The 19359-nt window shown below is 47.0% G+C and overlaps 1 protein-coding gene across 1 annotated transcript in view; it reads left to right on the forward strand.

The window, feature by feature from the left end:
* The window catches only part of CCDC60 (coiled-coil domain containing 60), a 163209-nt gene that overhangs the window by 117268 nt on the left and 26582 nt on the right, over positions 1 to 19359 (forward strand). The window contains exons 4-5 of the mRNA XM_005691455.3: positions 5511 to 5618; positions 13343 to 13450. Of these exons, the coding sequence (XP_005691512.1) occupies positions 5511 to 5618; positions 13343 to 13450 (216 nt within the window). The remainder of the gene's footprint in view (positions 1 to 5510; positions 5619 to 13342; positions 13451 to 19359) is intronic.

The following is a 19359-nucleotide window of genomic DNA, read 5'->3' on the forward strand; positions in this document are numbered from 1 at the left end:
GCATGCCAGGCCCATTTATTATATAATAAAGAGTACCGATGAGTACCAAGATAAAGTACATAGGGTGAGATCTGGGAGGGTCCCAAGCACAGGAGCTTCAGTCCCTGAGGAGTTGGAGGGTTTGCCCTCCTCCTGTTACTTAGATGTGGTTATCAACCCAGAAGCTCTCCAAACCCCGTACTTCTGGGATTTTTATGGAGGCTTCATCACATAGGCATGAACTGTTGTTAATTCAGCCTCTAGCGCCTCTCCCCTTCCCAGGAAGTTCTCAGCTTCTAATGGCTCAGTCTTTCTGGTAACCAGTCCCTATCCTGAAGCTATCCAGGAGCCCACTAAGGGTTGCCACGTTTGAATAAAACGACACTCTGGTCACCCAGGAAATCCCAAGAGATTTGGGAACTCTGTGTCATGATCCAGGGTATAACACCAAACATTAGAACAAGAGCTGCTCCTGGTGCTCTTGTATCACTTAGGAAGTTCCAAGAGTTTTAGGAGCTCTGTGCCAGGAACTGGGGGCAGAGACTGGTATATAGATATAGAGAGATAGATTTCCATTATTTCACAGTGTCCAGCCCCTTCAGTTTTGGAAGTGGAAAGGAAATCTGGAAAGAATTCCCCAAAAGGTCCCACTGAAGGTCCGACCTTCAATGCTCAGTGGGAGTTTTTGTTGGGTGACGCAAAAGAGATGTGGTTATACCCTGCTATTTCAGTCCACCAGAAATCCTACAGCCAGCATGCCTGCTTAGAAAGGCCAGGGCTGGAGGAGGAAGCTGTGATGGTGTTTATCTTTTGCCAAAAATCAGAAATGTGATTTTCAGAGTGAAAAAAGAAAAGCAAGCAATCCATGACCTGAGCCACCACCATCCAGCCACTCAGGGGACCCTAGTGAAGTGTCCTCCCAGCACCTTGAAGGGGCACAGGATAGACAAAGCCACTCAATGAATTGAAAGAGTCTCACCCTTTCTGTAAAGGTCCCAAGAGCTCAGAGCAAATCTTGCCCATAGTGTCACCTAAGAGCCCAGTGACGCTCTTTGAGTCTGGTACTTCCAGTGACACTAGCCAGCTGGCGGCCTTTCTCTAGAATAAAGAGAAGGAATGAACTCGTGGCTCTTATTTGGAAGAGCTTTTTTCTCGGATTAACAAGCACACAGACAGGTGCTGGGGAAGATGGCCTCTGTTAAGGACCCTTCTGTGACCATTTCAATAGTTCAGTTATAACGTTTGCACATGGTCATTAATCCATGGTTGCAGAACACAATCCTCCCCTCTCTAATCCATGTTTCAGTGTGCATGACATGGTTTATTTAAAGTTTAATAAGTTTAAATATGCATGAGATCATGCCTCTCATAGACATTGGTCTGGTTATGTCTTACCCAGTGGATTCTATAAGCTGTGCAATGCTGGTTATTAAAATAAAACTGGAGGCCATTATTGCACATAGCCATCAGATGCAGGTGGGGAGGCAGGTGTTATAACATAGCACTGGGAGATGGTCCATACCAGTACGAAGTAGTGGGTAAGAGCACAGGACTGAGGTTCAAGTCCCAACTTTGCACGTAACAGCTGTTTAACTTTGGGCAAGTCACTGTGCCACTCTGAGGCTCCTCTACACCTTTATGAACCTCACCAAGCTCTCAAATTTGTTGTGAGGATTAAATAAAATAATGCTTAATATAGAGCCTGACATATGAGACATGCCTAGTAATTGCTAGCTGTTATTACACAGTGAAATGAATTTGATCTCCCTGGGCCTCAATTACCTACAACCCTCAGATCTATGGCTAAAAATCTCAATTTCCAGGCAGGCTAGAAAGTATCTCACATCTAAGAGCTATGTTCTATAAATATAATTCCAATCACAGAATTATCAAAAATACAAGTGTTCATTTAGAACTGCTTTTTTAACACAGTGTTTGATCCTGTGCGTTACAAAAGTAAAAGGGATTAAAAGGAATTATCCCCCCCTCTCCCCACCACCCCACCCCCCGATCTAAGACCATAGGGTAAGTTCTTTCAGACCAAAGTTTTAAATCTGACAAGCTATTTAGGGAAGAAAGAAAATCAAGCATGTCCCCAAAGATTCCTGCCTGCAAGCAGTCTTTCTCACTGTGTTCAGTGACCTCATTTCTCAGCTGCAAATTCAGCTGAAAAAGGTGAAAAAAAAACAATGGGTAGAATTTGTCTTATTATTGCAGTTGAGAGGAAACATAAAACGAGAAATTAAGGAGTGTAAAAGCTGGGTTAATTTCCACATATTCCAAACTACTGGGGGACTAGGTGGAGCCAGTAAGGCTGCGAGCACCAACATACTGGCTTGTGGTTTCCTCAGCTCTAGGGCGGAATTAAGAGCCTATGGAAATGGAAGTCTGGGGACCTAGATTCTGCTCCTATTTATTTTTCTGGCATGCCTTGCGGCTTGCGAGATCTTAGTTCCCTGCCAAGGGATTGAACTCCTGCCCCCTGCATTTGGAGTGAAGAGCCTTAACCACTGGACCACTGGGAAAGTCCCCTTATTCTGGTCCGACTCTAGTTAACTCTATGACCCCAGGATTGTCCTCAAAGTCCCAGGAGGAGGGTAAATTCCTAGTGGGTGCCCCCACTTCACCTCTTCTGCCTCCCTCCGTCTCCTTTCCCTATGCTAAGCCAGAGTGATCTTTCCAAACATAAACTGCTGCTGATTTAAAATCCTCAACGGCCACCATTCTTTATAAGATGAGGGCTGGAAAAGTCTGAGCTGGGGTCGAGGCTCTGGACAGCCTGGCCCTTGTCTTCCCCTCCAGCCACACTTTTCCCCACCTTCCCTCTTCCACAGGGCCTCTTGCCCCACCCTCTGCCTGCTTAATTCCCATTCAACCTGCAGATCTCAGCTCAATATTTACTTTTGTTCCAGTTACTGTTGCTGTGAGCAACCACTCCAAAACCCATTAACTCAAGACAGCAAACATCTATTTCACTCACACATCTGCCATTTGAGTGGGGTTCAGGGCGGAAGGATCATCTACAGAACCAGCTGGGATGGCTCAGAGTGAGTGTCTGTTTCCGAGAGGGCTCATCCATGTGAGTGGCACCTTGGGGCTGCTGTCACTCTGAGCTCGGTCAGGACTAAGCCCAGCAGCCTGGGTTCTCTGCCCCCAGGAGGCTCTTCACAGCCTTCCCGCGTCTCCCCTCCCCACCCCACCCCCGCCCCGGCCCACCAGCATGCTGGTGGCTAGGAATTAAGAGTGAGCCTCCCGAGACATAGAACAGAAAAGCTGCCAGTTCCCGGAGGCTGGGCCCAGAAATGGGCATCATGCTGCTTCTGACATGTCCTGTTGGCCCAGCCATTCACAGAGCCAAGATTTCAGGGAAATGGGACTATATATTATAAAGCCACCTTCCCACTGAAAGAGACTTGGGGCATATATTTCTAAATTGATACAACTCCCTCCGGACAGTATTCCCAGACTCAGTTTCAGCCAAATTCTCTGTTTGGGGCTGTCTGAGCACCATTCATGCTCCCACTGAGTCTTGTCACAACTGTGTTTGTGTGAAGCTCATCTCCCCCATGAGGCTGTAAGCTCCAGAGGGCAGGGCTGGTTCTGTCTTTTGCATCACTGCACCCACAGACCCCAGCACAGAGATGTTGGATAAATGTGGGTAGACATGAATGAATCAGGGAACCTGTCAATGATTCAGTCAATGTTTAAGTGCTCAGGCTGAGAAAACTACAAGGCTTTAAAGGAGCACGCAGGTAGCCTGAATACTCAGGGCAGGCTGGGAATGAGATGCCAGGGGCTCTTAAGTCTCAAGCAACCCAAGGGGCACCCACCTCCTGCATAGGTGGGCAATGGTCTTGATCTTGGACCCCACCCACCTCTTACCCAGAGTGGCAAGAACTTTACAGTCTCCATCTTTGTGTGACATCTCCCAGTTTTAAAATACAGACAACTGATTCCATTATGCGCACAGTAGGCTTATTAAGATGTGTCTGTGGGCTTGATTTGGTCATGGGCAAAAAATATTTGCCCTATGACTCAGTCATGCCAAAATTAAGGGGAAAAAAAGACTGTTTTCTCTGACTGAAATGACTTACTCCATGATGGTGCTGAAAAAACAAAAAACTTATTTATGTTATTAAATGTAGCTTAATATTTTTCACTTTTTGAAGCAGTCTTTTTCAGACAAGTGTCTGTCTGAGCTGATTCACGTCTCTGTAAGCATCATGTCCCCTCCCTTCCTGTGATGGTTTTGGCTTCAGAGGAAGCCCCTGTGTTCCCTGTGGAGCAGGGAATGGGCTTTGGAAGAGGTATGCCTGGTTGTGGCTGATCTTTGGGGGAACACTTGTGCCCACTTCTGAAGTTCGAGGTCCCCGCATCTCACAGCCAATTCATCTAGCTGGTGAGTCAGCAGTCTGGAGGGTTGGGAGAAGTCTCTTTAAGGGACGGACCGCAACTGAGAACCACTGACTCCAGGCAGCTCCTTCCCTGTGTCCATCCTGTCGTTTTCACTTCTCACCATCCCCATTGCTAGGACCCGGCACAAGCCACCATGCTGTCTCCAGCTGAAGTTATCACGGCACTTCTCATCTGTCTCCTGGCCCTCTTCCCCTGCCATCGGCCATTCTCAAAACAGCAGCCAGAGGGCTCCTTTGTAAGAAGTCGCATCATGTCTTGTTTCAGTTCAGAATCCTTTACTGTCATTCACAGAAAAGGCCAGGGTCCTCGCACTGGTCTGCAAAGCTCCTGTTCTCTCTGCATCCCTCCTTCTCTCCTCTTTCTGTTGCTCACTCCACTCCAGACAAACGTGCCTCCTGGCCGTCTCTAAAACACACTCCCACCCCAGGACATTTGCACCCGTCCCTGCCTCTCTCCAGAAGGCTCTGCCCCCAGACGGATGAATGGCTCGCTCCCTTCCACTGCAAATTCTTATCAAATGTCACCTTCTCAGTCATGCCTGCCCCAATCATTCTGTTTAAGATTGCAGCCCCTAGCTCTCCCAGCCCTACTGAACTCCCTTCTCTTTTATTCTCCCCATAGCATGTATCACTTACTAGTGGGAATGAGGGGGTGGGGAACGGGTCAGCAAACTCCAGCCCCTGGGCCCCCAAGCTGGTTTGGTAAATAAAGTTTTATTTAAACCCTGCCATTAACTTACTGTTTACATCATCAATGGCTTTCATGCTACTAAGTAGTCAAGATGTGGACTGAATGTCCCACAATAGCATAACTGTTTGTCTAGTGGGATAAGAAAACATATCCAACCCCTCATCTAGTATATCAGTGTACCACACAGCTGCCTGACTGATCTTATGTGTTCTCTCTGCTCGTTCACAAGAATAGATGCTCCATGAGAGAAGGGGGTCTTACATGCTCTGATTACTGGCTGCTTCTGGGACCTTCACCTTTCCAGCTGAAATTACTGGCTGATGCATAGTCGGTGCCTGGTGATATTTTCCAAATAACCCCTCACTAAAGATGTGGGCAATTAAAACTGCTGCTTGTCATTCGCTCTGCTTCTGCTTCTGCTTCAGCACGTACGGGGATGAGAAGACGAAGAAGGCAGTGGCGGAAGTCATCCTGCGACCGTTCACCCCCATGCACAGCTGCATCATTTCGCCCTCGCTGCCCGAGGCCCACGTGTAAGTAGTCCCACCTCGGGCTTGTTTGCTTCACTGCTTTATCATTCACAGCCAAGGTCAAATGACTCAACCAGCTAACGGTCATTGGGAGCTATTCCTTTGTCCTCTTGAAAGGGACAGGGAGCCTGGGGCCAGCAACGCTGTGTGGCGTATAAAAATAACAGAAAGCAGACATGGTGCCTTAGAGCTAAACGGCAATCCAGCTGGGACCGAGTCATTCCATTCCTTACCAAGCCAGACACTCTAATATCAAATAGTTTGCAAAGCCTGATAAAATCTATCTGCAACGCAAGCCTGGCAGATGTCTCACCTGAGCCTCTAGGGGCACGTTTTCCCCAAGACTCAGGGAGTTATTTCCCAGAGAAGCCCCTACTGCCTTCTGAGCCAACCCCAGGTACAAACTCATCATTGCATGGTATAACAGGGGCTCAGCAACCCTCCAAGGAATACTCAGGCTTTCCAGAACCTTAACATCTCATTCCCCTCCTATCTATTCCAGAGAATTCTCAGCCCAGCTTTTCCTTTCTCACTAGTTAGCCCTTTTCAACTGGGAGATTTCAGGGACAGAGATTAAGGCAAGACTGCTCAACCTCAGCACTATTGACATTCAAGGACAAACAATTCTTCTTTGAGAAAGACTGTCCTGTGCGCTGTAGGATGTAGGATACTGGGCAGCATCCATGGCCCCCACCCACCAGATGCTAGTAGCCAACCCCCTCCCCAGCTCTGACAACTAGAATGTCCCCAGGCATTGCCAAATCCCCTGGGGACACACACACACACACACACACACACACACACACACACACACACACACACGTACCCCAGCCCCCTCCTATAAGAACCACAGCTTTAGGGCAATGGGCATGGGGCAGTGGATTCTAGACTTCTCTTTCTGATCATTTGTCAAATATTTGTTAGGTCCCAAAGGCGTGCACAGTAAAAATGACACTACTGACTGCTCTGGTGGGCCCTGTTCCACTCAGTCCTCTCAGCAGCGCTTTTGTACAGGTATCTTATTAGCCTGTCTCTGCAGATGAGAGAACAGAAGCTTGAAGAGGTATAGTAGCCTGCCCAAGGTCACAGAGCTCAGCATGTCACTGCACTGGGGTGTTAAGCCAAGTGTGTCTAATTTCAGAAGCCTGATCTCTCACCACCACACACTACACAGAAGGTATATCCCAAGGTTTTACCTCTGAGGAGCTCATGATGTATTTGGACTACCAGGTCTCATGTACTTAAAGCGTAAAGTAATGGACTGAAATCCTAGGACAATATGTCAAGTCATTAATAAGAGCACTTATTTTGTGGGTGGATAATGCCACCATTACCAACACTATTGACAATGTCATCATCACCAGCACCATTGACCATATCACCATCCTCCTCCTCGCCATCGTTATCACCATCAACACCATGTATTTGGACACATTCCTCTCCCTAACTAGTATTTCCACTTTTCATGAGCCCCACTCCCCACTTTTTTCCCATCTCCCTCTGATGGATATTATGACTAGTTTCATCACAGACTTATTTGTTTAGGGACATTCCAACTGGCCGCCTCAATTGGATGTTCTTAAAACATCTCTTTACAAAAGTAAGTTTTGCAGTTTCTCATAATGACCCTTGGAAACACTTACACTTCCATATGTCTCTCCATGGACAGGCCTTCTGAACCCAAATGGTGTAAACAAGCGGTTCTTAGGCTTTTACTTGGATCTGAATCATTTGGGGATCAGGACTCGGGTGAGGGGAATGTCAAGGTAAGGAAATGCCTGGAAAAACACATATTCCTAGGTCCCAAAACCCATTTCCTTTGATCTGAGCAAATAGAGGTTTACATCAGTTGCAGAAGTGACTGGAGTTTTTGCTCATCTTCCTTCAGTGCTAGCTGGGGAAACTGAAGCCCAGAGAGAAGGCAAAACCTGCCAAAATTCTCACAAAATTCTCCTGACTTTAAAATCAGACCTTTGTGTCAAGTTTGTTGGATGATGAGGATGGTAGTGGTGACGATCACAGCGGTGGCTGTTATTTGTTATGGCCTAGAACAGGGATCAGCAACCTCTTTCCTAGAGGGAAAAGGGACAGGCAGTAAGTATTTCAGGCTTTGCAGAGCAGATGATCTCTCTGGTACCTGCAGATAGGTATCTGTGGGGGTTTGGTTCCAGGACCTTCCACAGATACCAAAATCTGTGATGCTCATGTCTTTTATGAATATAAATGGGAGTAGTATAGTCAGCCCTCTGCATCCAGAGATGCAGAGAGTCAGCTGTACTTTGTCGTTGCAGCGTGAGAATAACAGTGAATGGATGATGTGGCTGTGTTCCAATAAAGTTTTATTTGCAAACACAGGCACACACTCCTGCAGTAGACTGAAGGCCGACCCTTCTCTTCCTTGGCTGTTAAAAGGCTCTGGCTGCATTTGAAGACTGTAACAGTAATGTGTTGCTGTATGACAGAGCCATCTCAAAGTAGAGTAGCTTGAAAGGGCAACCGTTTATTGTTCAAAGTCTGCAGGTCAGCTGGGTGGGTCTGCTTGTCCGGATCAGTTCCACTGGTCCAGGCTGGGCTTGCATGTGTGTGGAAAGCTGGCGGCAGGCCCATCCAGGGCAGGACCTTAGACCCAGGTCTGTTGGTTGGTGGCTAGGGTGACAGGAGGGACCATCACTGTCATCACGCAGCATGCTAGCTGGACTTGTTCCATGGCTCTCAGGAAGGGCTCCAAGGACGAGAGCCTGAGCACTCAAAGCCTCGTAAGGCTTAGGCTCAGAATGGACCCAAGGACCTTTCCACTGTGTCCGACTGGCCAAACAAGACATCAGGCACGCCCAGATACAAGGGATGGGGGAAATGAAGATTCCACCTCCTGATGCGAGAGACGCCAGATCACACTGTAAAGTACATGGATGCGGGGAGGGATGGAGAATCCAGGCAGTTTTATCATCATTCTACCACAAAGCACCGGGCAGAGCCTGCCGGGTCAGTTCTCAAATTCCAAGTCTTCACACCAGCCGAGGTGGATTTCAGTCCCAATAGGAGTGATCCTAGAACCGGCTGAAAATTCTCGAATGACTATATGGGGATCAGTTCAATGATGCCAAGGAAGACGGGATACTTAAAAAAAAAAAAAATATATATATATATATATATATATAGAGAGAGAGAGAGAGAGAGAGAGAGGTGAGGTGCTGTCTGCAGGAAAGAGGACAGCCTGTCCTTTCCTCTCAGAGCTGACTGGACTGTCCTTACAACCCTTCCTAAGCAACTGTGCCTACAGCCACTATCCTGGTTTGCCCTCAACATTCAGCATGGGGTGCCTTATATGCATTTTCTGATTTCTCTTAGTAAAAGGACAAAACGTTGTTTTCTTCTCAGGGATGTAGATGCCTACTTGTATTGTGGTTGGTGTGGCCGTTTCAACAGAGTGGGCTGCTTATTCAGGTACATGGACCCCTGGGAAGCTCTCCCAGAGTTCTGACCGCTAGGATTTTAGAAGCAGGATTTGTGCACCCTGGTTAGCGTTTCCATCTATTATGCCCCACATTTAAGAAAATAAATGCTTTCTCTTTCAATTTGATAACAGTTAAGATATTGTGCTTTGACCTGACAGATAATCACTATGAAAAAGGAACAATTTCTATCAAGCATGTTTCTGGGGACCCTTTCTTTCTGCCTCTCTGTTTTGCTGCATGTGAGATGAGAGATCTTTGGGTTTGAGACACTTTATTTTTTCAGTAAGACCTTATTTTTTTTTAGAGCAGTTTCAGGTTTAGAGTAAAATTGGGTGGAAAGTGTAGAGATTTCCCACTTACCTCCTCCCTCTGCCCAGCCTCCCCAGTGCGTCCATCCCCCGCCAGAGTGGGCTATGTGATAGAATCGATGAACCGACAGTGACTCCTCACCATCACCCACAGCCCCTGGTTTACATTAGGGTTTGCTGTTGGTGGTATGCGTTCTATGGGTTTAGACAAATGTATAACAGCATGTATCCCTCCATTCATGTATTATTCAGAGTATTTTCGCTGCCCTAAAAATCCTCTGTTTACTCTGCCTATTCTTCCCTCTCCCCATCCCCAACCCCTGGCAACCACTGATCCTTTCACTTTGTCCATAGTTTTGTGCTTTCCAGAACGTCATATTGTTGGAACCATGCAGTATGTAGCCTTTTCAGATTGACTTCTTTCACTTAGTGATACACTTTTGAGATTTCTCCTTGGCTTTTCATGGCTTAATAGCCCATTTCTTTTTAACACTGAATAACAGTCCATTGTCTGGATGTACCACAGTTTATTTATCCATACGTCTCTAAAGGTTACTTCCAATTTTGAGCAATTATGAACAAAACTGCTGTAAACATTTGTGCACACATTTTTTAAGGCACTTTTTATAAATGGAAACAAAGGTGCAGACCCATTGGATGAAACCCTGTTCTGCTGAAAAGGGAAGGAAGGCTCTGTCCTGTAACAAGAGACATCAACTTTGTGTTGATGGTTAGAACACAGATTCAGTAACCAAGCTCTCTGGGCTCAGGTTCCAGCTTTGCCATTTGCTGCCTTTTTGACCTTGGGTAATTTCCAGGACCTCAGTTTCTTCATCTGAAAAAGGGGGATACTGATAGTACCTTCCTCAAAGCGTTGTTACAAGAATGACTTTAACTAATGGATGTAGAGCAGTTAAAACAGTGGCTGGCACAGAGTAAGTGCTCTCTGGGGCGAGTTCACTATTATTGTCACTTTGCTGTTGTCACCACTCTCCTTTGTTACCTCTGTGGTTGTACACAGAAGAACTGTGCCCAGATTTTCAGCTCCAGAAAATGTCAGATCCAAACCAGTTTATTCCCACCATATCCCATTTAGTAACCAGAAATGTACTGAGCCTACTCTGTGCCTGGCACAGAATTGCCTGTGGTAGACAATACGTTGAAGCTCCCTGGCTTGTGGGCTGGGGAGACAGGTAACAGGCAGTTACGAGACAGCAGGGACACAATGTATATGGACAAAGGGACACATTGTAAGGGAGGAAGGCTTCAGAACCTCCTCAGAGAGAGGAGGCTAGAGAAATCAAGGAAGGCTTCCTGCTGGAGGTGACATCCGACCTGAGACCCAGTCACTGAGAGGCAGAGGAGGAGGAGGAAAGGGAGTGTGTATCAGGAGCACAGAACAGTGCTGAACGCCTCACCTCACCTTCACTGGAATGATTACCACCATCATACAGATGAGAAAACTGAGACTCAGGAAAATTAAGTACTTTGGCCAAGACCACATAGCTAGCAGATGGCACAGCTAGGGTTTCAACACAGTGCAGAGAGAGTACGGCAAGCTTGTGCCTCTGAGCAGAACTGCACCAGGCTGCAGATGGCAGCACAGTGGGGCAGGGGGACTCGGGGCTGAGGAGGGGGACAGTCTCTCCCATGTGAAGGGGTGTTGGTTTGCCAGGGCCATCATAGCAAAACACCACAGACCAGGTGGCCCAGACATTCCCAAACAGAAATGTATGCTTTCCCAGTTCTGGAGGCTGGAAGCTCAAGATCAGGGTGCCCACGTATTGGTTTCTCCTGAGTCCTTTCTCCTTGGCCTCACACAGTCTTTCCTCCGTGAGCATGCGCTCTAGTATTTGTGTGTCACGCCTCCTCTTCTCATAAGGACACCAGGCAGATTGGATTAGGACCCACCTAAACAGCCTGATTTTAACTTCATCACCTCTTTAAAGGTACAGTCACAGTCCAAGATGCTAGGGATTAGGACTTCAGCTTGTGAGTGGAGGGGGACATCATTCATTCAGATGGTTTAGGGAGTCTGATGATTTTCAGCCAAGGTAGGAAAGGGCCAGGCTTGTGCCTGTTCCTGTCCCTTGCAGAAATGAATCCGAGGCTCACCTGCCCCTTGTCCCCCTGTGATGCAACAAAAAGGAGGTGTCTGCAGAGGGTCAGGCACATGGCACAGCCACTGCTACTGTTGGCACCCAGAGCTGCCAACATGCACTTACCCTGTGTGGATCAAGATGGTATAGGGAGGAAGAGGAAGGGGAGGAGGACCGTGGACTTGTAGTTTCTTTAAAGCAGAAGAGAAACAAAGGAAGGAAGGGGCTTAGCAGAAAAAGAGAGAGAGTTACTGACTCTAGTTTTCCTAATACCTGGTGGACACGTCCACCCCAGAACATGGAGGCTGTGAGTGGGCTGCCTGGAAGCAGCTCCCCTGCAAGCTGAGGGACTCTCTGGGATACCCCTGGGCCAGCTCCACACTTGAGCCCCAGGGCTCAGGTTCCACCTTGGGAGCCAGGCCTTCCAGGAAGCTAGAGGGTGGATGCCTGCGTGCCCCTCTGAGCACGAGGCCCAGGAGCCCTGGGGAGCATCGATCAAGCCAGGAGCAGTTTCGGAGAAAAGCACTTACCCAGGTTCTAATGGAGGCATCTGGCGCATCAGTGTAAGAGGAGGAACCAGGCGAGGAGTGGCGGCTCGCTAGGACTCCCCCTCGTTTCCAGGAAGAATGCAGGCAGTGAGTGAACCCTGTGCCAGCCTTGCTCAGGGTGGCCACTGCGCTGGGCCCAAACCAGCAGCACAAACAGAGCTCAGGCCCGCAAAAGAACAGTCTCTGGGGTTAAACAGATGTAGGTTCAAACCCTCACCAACCCTAGTGTGACCTCGGGTGGCTCACTTTACTTCCCCAAGTCCCTTGTCTGCAGAAAGGATGGTGTAGAGGCGCCCTTTTATAGGACTGTTGGTGTTGTTAAAGAGGATATTCATCCCCTCTCTGTCAGCAGCAAGCTGTGTGACCCAGAGCACACTGATTGCCCCTCTCTAAGCCTCCGTTTCCTCTTTTCCAATATTCATACATGATTTATACCCAGCAGGGTTTAGGGAGAATTAAATACCGTGTTAGATGGTTAGGTAGCATTACCAACCCAGTGGTCATGAATCTGAGCAAACTCTGGGAGACAGTGAAGGACAGGGAAGCCTGGCGTGCTGCAGTCCATGGGGTCGCCAAGAGTCGGACACAACTGAGCAGCTGAACAGCAACAAACACTGTGTGTCAAGTGTCCTTCTCAGTGTCTGGCTCATCATAACACAAATTGCCCCCAGGTCACAAAATACAGGTTAAACCTATCTTTAAACAGTATCTTAGTTACACTTTCAAATGATGTATTCAGTGTGGTTTTCCTCAACATCCAGCTACATCTGGGGGCAAAGGATTTATAAATCTAAAGCAGTGAGTCCAGTTGTTAATTGGAGTAGGGGGAAGGGAAGACATATGATAAATACACTAATTTCCCTGTGTTTCCAGACGTTTTAGACAATGCTAGGATATTTATTGTATTTTTATCGGATGAATAGTTGGATGTCCATTTTGTTCAATCCTCTTGTTTGCCTGAGTCAAGACCTCTGCTTTTCGGGCCCCTCCTTTGTTCCTGCCTGCTATGCATGCCGACTGCCAGCAACTGGCGTGGGGTCATCTCATGTCTCATCATGGTTCTGCCACCTGGCCCAGTGACCTGCGCAAGCTCCTCACCTCTGAGCCTCAGATCCCTCACTGTAAAAACGGGCCCAAAACATAGCTCAGGAGCCCATTGCAAAGCTTTACTGCTGTGCACAAGAGATAGTGCCACACACCCAGAGCCTGGCGACAGCTCTCCAGCCAGGAGCCAGCACAAGTCCTGTCTCTGTCGCCACCATTGTGAAGAACTGCTCTAACAGGATCCCCCTGGGCTCCTGCCCTCTGTCTTTGCAGCGAGCCCATCTTCCGCCAGCTCTGCGTCCTCCACTGGCTCCTGGAGGCCCTAACTATCGACCACAGCCACCATACCATGAAGCCTGTGATCACCTGCTGGAATCCCAAGTAGGTCTCAACCCTTCTACCTCGGTGATTGGTGGGGCAGAAGCTCCTGTTGGTTCCCCCATCATTCTCCTGTTTTTTTGGGGGGGGTGGTAGGTTGCTTATAGGAGTTCTATCCTACTGGGTCCAAACTGTAGCAGTGAGAACCCTCGTGTGCACGCCCTCCCAGCATCTCTTCCCCAATTCCACATGCAGTAACATCACATGAGAAGCTCAAAATCAGTCAGCCAGGGCGAGAGTATTCACACCACAAAAACTGGCTGGCCAGCCATCCCAGCCCAACTCAGCACAGCTAGGTTCTCTCCAGCCCTCTTCTTGGATCCTATCTCCCCACACTGTTCATCATCTGATCCTCTTCCTATTTTCCTCCTCTCCCCTTCCCATCTACTCTTCCCATTCTCCATGTTTTTCCCCTTTCTCTTAAGGTTTTGTTTTTTCTCTTTTTTTTAGTATATATTGAAAACTGTTTCTCCACTTGGACCCAAGGGAATATTCTGTGTTCAGGTCCCAGGAGCAGCTGACTTTGCTCAGGCAGAAGCTCCAGCACCTGTTATCTAAGCCATGAAAAGTGTTAGATGCGTCTCCACCAGAGAGCAGGGCTCCTCAGCAGCCTTGAGGCCACTGTCACAGGAACTGCGTGGCACATACAAGGCAGAGCGAGGAACGGGCAGGCATGTAAGGTGTTGTTTCTTTAAGGAGAGTCAAGTTGTCTGCAAGAACAGAGCCAGAAGAGTTCTTGTAGGGATTAAGCAAGATAAAGTATGTAGAACATTCAGCATGATGTCTGAGGACACAGTGAGTGCTCATTAAATGATAGCTATTCAAGATCAAAATCCTGATTTTAAAGAGCAGTTAGGGATGTGACTGTCAATACCACTGAGACTTAGGGCGAGGAAGGAAATACACCTCTGAGCAGAATTTTACCAATGGCTGAGAGCTATGTTCACTGAGTGAATGGAAAAACATACAAAGAGATGGAGAGGGAGGGGTGGAGAAGCTACATGAGTTCAACCCAAATCTGGTTGCAAAGATGGGCAATCCAGGGAATGACCCCACGAGGAAAATACCAAGTCTTCAGTTCTCCTGACTGAGATTTTCTGAGTTTCCACTATCAAGCAGCAAGCATCTCCTGTTACTGAAGTGCTTGAAACATAAACCCTGAGTCCTGACACCCACCATGCATTTTCCAAAAGGGAACATCCATCCTCTGGGACCTGTAGGTTCCTAGAGGTTTCATTTCTATTAGACGTAATGATGGCTGTAGGTCTAGTCCCTGCCCCCTTGTGGATTTTATAGAAAGAAAGTGGGGTGATCTCATTCATGTCTGATCATGGTTCTGCCACCTGGCCCAGTGACCTGCACAAGCTCCTCACCTCTGAGCCTCGGATCCCTCACCTGTAAAAATGGGCCCAAAACATAGCTCAGGAGCCCATTGCAAAGTACCTCAAAGTGGGCTTTCTACAGGCAGCAAAAGTTTACTAACTGGCAGCAGGCATGCTACAAACATGATCTTTGTTCATTTCAGGAAGATCCCATATTTGGGTAGATGGGTGGATGGTTGGGAAAGTGGAGAGATGACAGATTTTAGGATGTCCTTCTGAGTTGTGTCTGAGTCTCCACTTTATTTAGAAAGGAAAAAAACAAAAAGATCTTCCTGATTTCATCGTGTGGCAATAGAAACACATGATCATTTTCTAGTATCCTCATTAATTCTACTTCTAACAAGAGTTTATTTCAATTGACAAGATGATCAGGTCCAAAGAGAGCAGAAAAAAAGCCTTCAATAATGAATGTGCTAATTATCCTCCTCTGAGAGCTGGAAGCTTCTGTTTAGGCAAAGTAAGACTTGTTTTATACATGAAGGGCCACAGATTTTTATTCAAACCTTTGGGGCCAGCTGCATTTCAAAATTGTGGCTTTTTTTTTTTCTTTTTCGGCATTTTAGAATGGAATTATGAGACAATAGAGCATTTTACTCCCAGAGGGAACTAGGACAGCACCCTATTGTCAAACACATTTCTGCAGAAAAAAAAATGAATGTTTACACTAAATGGATACTCAAGGTAAACAAAGGTCATCAGTAGTCTTCCATCAGTTCAGATCATGTTTTGCTGCCAAGTAAATTATGAGTTTTTGTTTTGTTTGTTTTCAAGACCCTTTGGATTTTGGAATTGAATAAAGGGTTGTGAACTCATATCAGTTTTATTCTTATTAGAGACTCACTTTCCAAGGACTGACTAGAAACGAGTGGACTTTTACAGAGCAGCAGACAAGACCCGGTGTAAGCAAGCACTTCAAGCCTTAGTGACACCTCTTCTTAGCCCCACTCGGTGGGAAAGAGCAGGGCAGACCCCAGGTCAAAGAGGGGAGTGAGAAGTTGCCAATTTACCTTTCAGGCAGAGGGAAGGAGCTGCTGCAACCGCCCTGAGCCTCCATAGTCAGGTAATCAGTGCTCTGCCCTGGAGCTACGTGGGCACACAGTCAGGTGTGTCTTATTGCCTCAGCTGTCCCAGAGACACCACTGGACGCACTCTTTCTTTTTCCTTTTCCTTTTTTGACTGCATTATGCAGCTATAGCAGTGAAAACCTTGAATCCTGACCAGTAGGCCACCAAGGAATTCCTGGACCCACTCTTTTTTTTTTTTTTTAAGATTTATTTACTTATTTCATTTTTGGCTTTAGTTCTTCGTTGCTGCATGCAGGCTCTCTCTGGTTGTGGTGAACAGAGGCTACTCTTCATTGCAGTGCATGGGCTGCTCATTGCAGTGGCTTCTCTTGCTGTGGAATACAGGCTCTAGGCACACAGGCTACAGGAGTTGCGGCTCAAGGGCTCTAGAGCACGGGCTCAGTAGTTGTGGCTCATGGGCTTAGCTGCTCCATGGCATGTGGGATCTTCCCAGACCAGGGATCGAACCCATGTTCCTTGCCTTGCAAGGCGGATTCTTAACCATGGACCACCAGGGAAGCCCTAGACCCACTCTCAACTGGAGACTCCAAATAATTTTGACTTTCATTAAGAGAGTCCAGACACTCAAGGGCTGAGCTTCTAGGCCCAAAGAACCCACCGCCTCCTTTAGAAAAAGATAGATGCCTTTCTACATATAAAACATTTCAAATATGACACAGGTACCTAAATCTAGCCACTGTGTTATAAGGAAACTAGCTGTCATGTGAGTGGTTTCTATGTCAGGCACTGGTCAGGAGATGTGACCTCATTTGAGCCTCATTCTGACTTAAAAATAAGGAAACTGAAGCAAAGAGAATTTAAGTAACTTGCTATAAGTTACACAGCTAGTAAAAGTCAGGATTTGAACCCAGGTAGCCCAGAAAGTGAAGAGGAAATAAAGAGACTCTTGATAAAGGTGAAAGAAGAGAGTGAAAAAGCTGGCTTAAAACTCAACACTCAGAAAATTAAGATCATGGCATCTGGTCCCGTCACTTCATGGCAAATAGATGGGGAAGCAATGAAAACCGTCACAGACTTTGTTTTCTTGGGCTCCAAAATCACTACAGATGGTGACTGCAGCCATGAAATTAAAAGACACTTGCTCCTTGGAAGAAAAGCTGTAACAAACCTAGACAGCATATTAAAAAGCAGAGACTTTACTTTGCCTACTGCAAAGGTCCATCTAGTCAAAGCTATAGTTTTCCCAGTAGTCATGTATGGATGTCTGAGTTGGACAAGAAAGAAAGCTGAGTGCTGAAGAATTGATGCTTTTGAACTCTGGTGTTGGAGAAGACTCTTAAGAGTCCCTTGGACTGTAAGGAGATCCAACCAGTCCATCCTAAAGGAAATCAATCCTGAATATACATTAGAAAGACTGATGCTGAAGCTCCAATACTTAGGCCACCTGATGTGAAGAGCTGACTTATTAGGAAAGACCCTGATGCTTGGAAAGATTGAAGGCAGGAGGAGAAGCGGACAACAGAGGACAAGATGTTTAGATGGCATCACTGACTCAATGGACATGCGTCTGAGCAAGCTCCAGGCGGTGGTGAAGGACAGGGAAGCCTGGTGTGCTGCTGTCCATGGGGTCGCAAAGAGCTGGACACGACTGAGTGGCTAAAGAACAACAACAAAGCCCAGGTGCAAGGCATCTGCACTTAACCACTAAATGATTGTTTCCTCTGTTTCTAGCTAAAGCCCCCAAATCTTCAATTAATTTAGGAAATAATCCGGTATCACAAAAATAAAGAAGGATAACTCATTACGAAGTATTATTTGCCAGGATATAAAAAGGGACTATAACTTACTAAGATCATATGACATGAAAATATATACTTTCCTTTAGGAAAAAAAAGCTAGTCTACATTTATTGTTCTGCAACTAAATTTTTGTTGTTTACCTTAATATACGGGGATTATCTCTCCATGTCAAAACTTCTTTTAATACCTTTGGGGTTTATCAACATACTCAACCAATTCTCTCAAGATCTTAAGTGTTTGCCAGATTGTCGCTTAAAAAAAAAATGCAGCATTGTTCTGAACAAGACACATAATAGTAATTATTAAACTAAGTTGTTTTTCCCTTATCATGCGTCCCCACCACCCCTACCCTGGAAAGCCTCATTTTCCTCAAACCTACTTTTTTCAGGCACTCTTGGGGATACACCCGTGGGAAAAACAGACATTGTCCCTGCCCTCTGGAGCTTCTATTCCAAGGGAGGTGGTGGGGAGCAGCAGATAATAAACACATAATAATCAAGATACTTCGAGATAGCAGTGGGCGTCATGAAGCAATTGACAGGGTGATGTGATTGTGACAGGGTAGTGGGGTGACTTTTAAGTTGAGTCGTCAGGGGAAGACTCACACAGAAGGTGACGTCTGTGTGAAGTTTCTGATTTCCCCTGCACTGATCCTCCCACTCCTGTACTCAAGCAGACATCTCTGCAGGAGTGGGAGAACATGGCTGGGCAGCCACAGAGCCTATTACTCCAGAAGTGGGGCAGGCACCCTGGCCAGGGAGAACACGGGAGCTCTGATTTCCGGCCTCTCTCTGCTGCAAAGTCAGCAGGTACCTCCGCCCTCCATCTCCAGTTGTGGACTTGTGAACATGTCCTAAACCCGCCAGCAGACCCTCTACCCTCAGAAGCAAAAGCGGATTCAGAAAGAGCGAGTGAAGCATTTGAGAAAATGACCCAGATTGCACTGTGGTTAGATGTCTTTAAGTGGCAGCCAGAGTTAGAAGAGATGTAACAGTGCTCAACAACCCCTTCCCTTGATGTCTAGCCGATAGAATCCCCCGGAAAGCTTTAGCAGGGAGAGACTGTGGTCTGAAGATCGCAGTGGCTTCTCCCCCATGGTGTGCCTGAGTGCCTCCTACCCGCCACCAGCACCTCCTCCATACCACACTGAGATGTCTGTCAAAAAGCGCGCATGTAGTTCATAGTTCAGCTGTATTCAGTTCTCCATACAAGGCATCCTGCCAAGCTCCTAACAAGCCCATTTCTTTGCATCTTCACTCTAATCATCCTCTGACTCAGCTGCTATTTCCCCATTTGACAGCTGAGGACACTGAGGCTCAGAGAGGGTCAATATTATTTAAAAATTGCACATCTCAGAAGCAGCAGAGCAGGCAGAGACTCAGACAGCTGGTCCACCAGATTCTTAGACCCACAGTTAACTACCCAGATATACCCCTTTTCCTGGTTCTGATGCCCAAAGAGACTGGCCTGAGATCACACAGACAATAAATCAGAGCTATCAATTAGGTCAGGTAAATTAAGCTGCCGGACGATCAACCCCCCAATTTCAGCCACTTAGCACAGCCCAAGCTCACACCTCGCTCACCCTGTACATATAATCCACACGGGAGTCTGCTCACCTCAGTCACCTGGGGGCCCAGGATGATAGGAATTCCATCTCAGCATAAGCTTCCCCATCAGCACAGCAGAAAAGGGAATCTGACTTG

This window comes from Capra hircus, chromosome 17, assembly GCF_001704415.2.
Source record: "Capra hircus breed San Clemente chromosome 17, ASM170441v1, whole genome shotgun sequence".
Lineage (NCBI taxonomy): Eukaryota > Metazoa > Chordata > Mammalia > Artiodactyla > Bovidae > Capra > Capra hircus.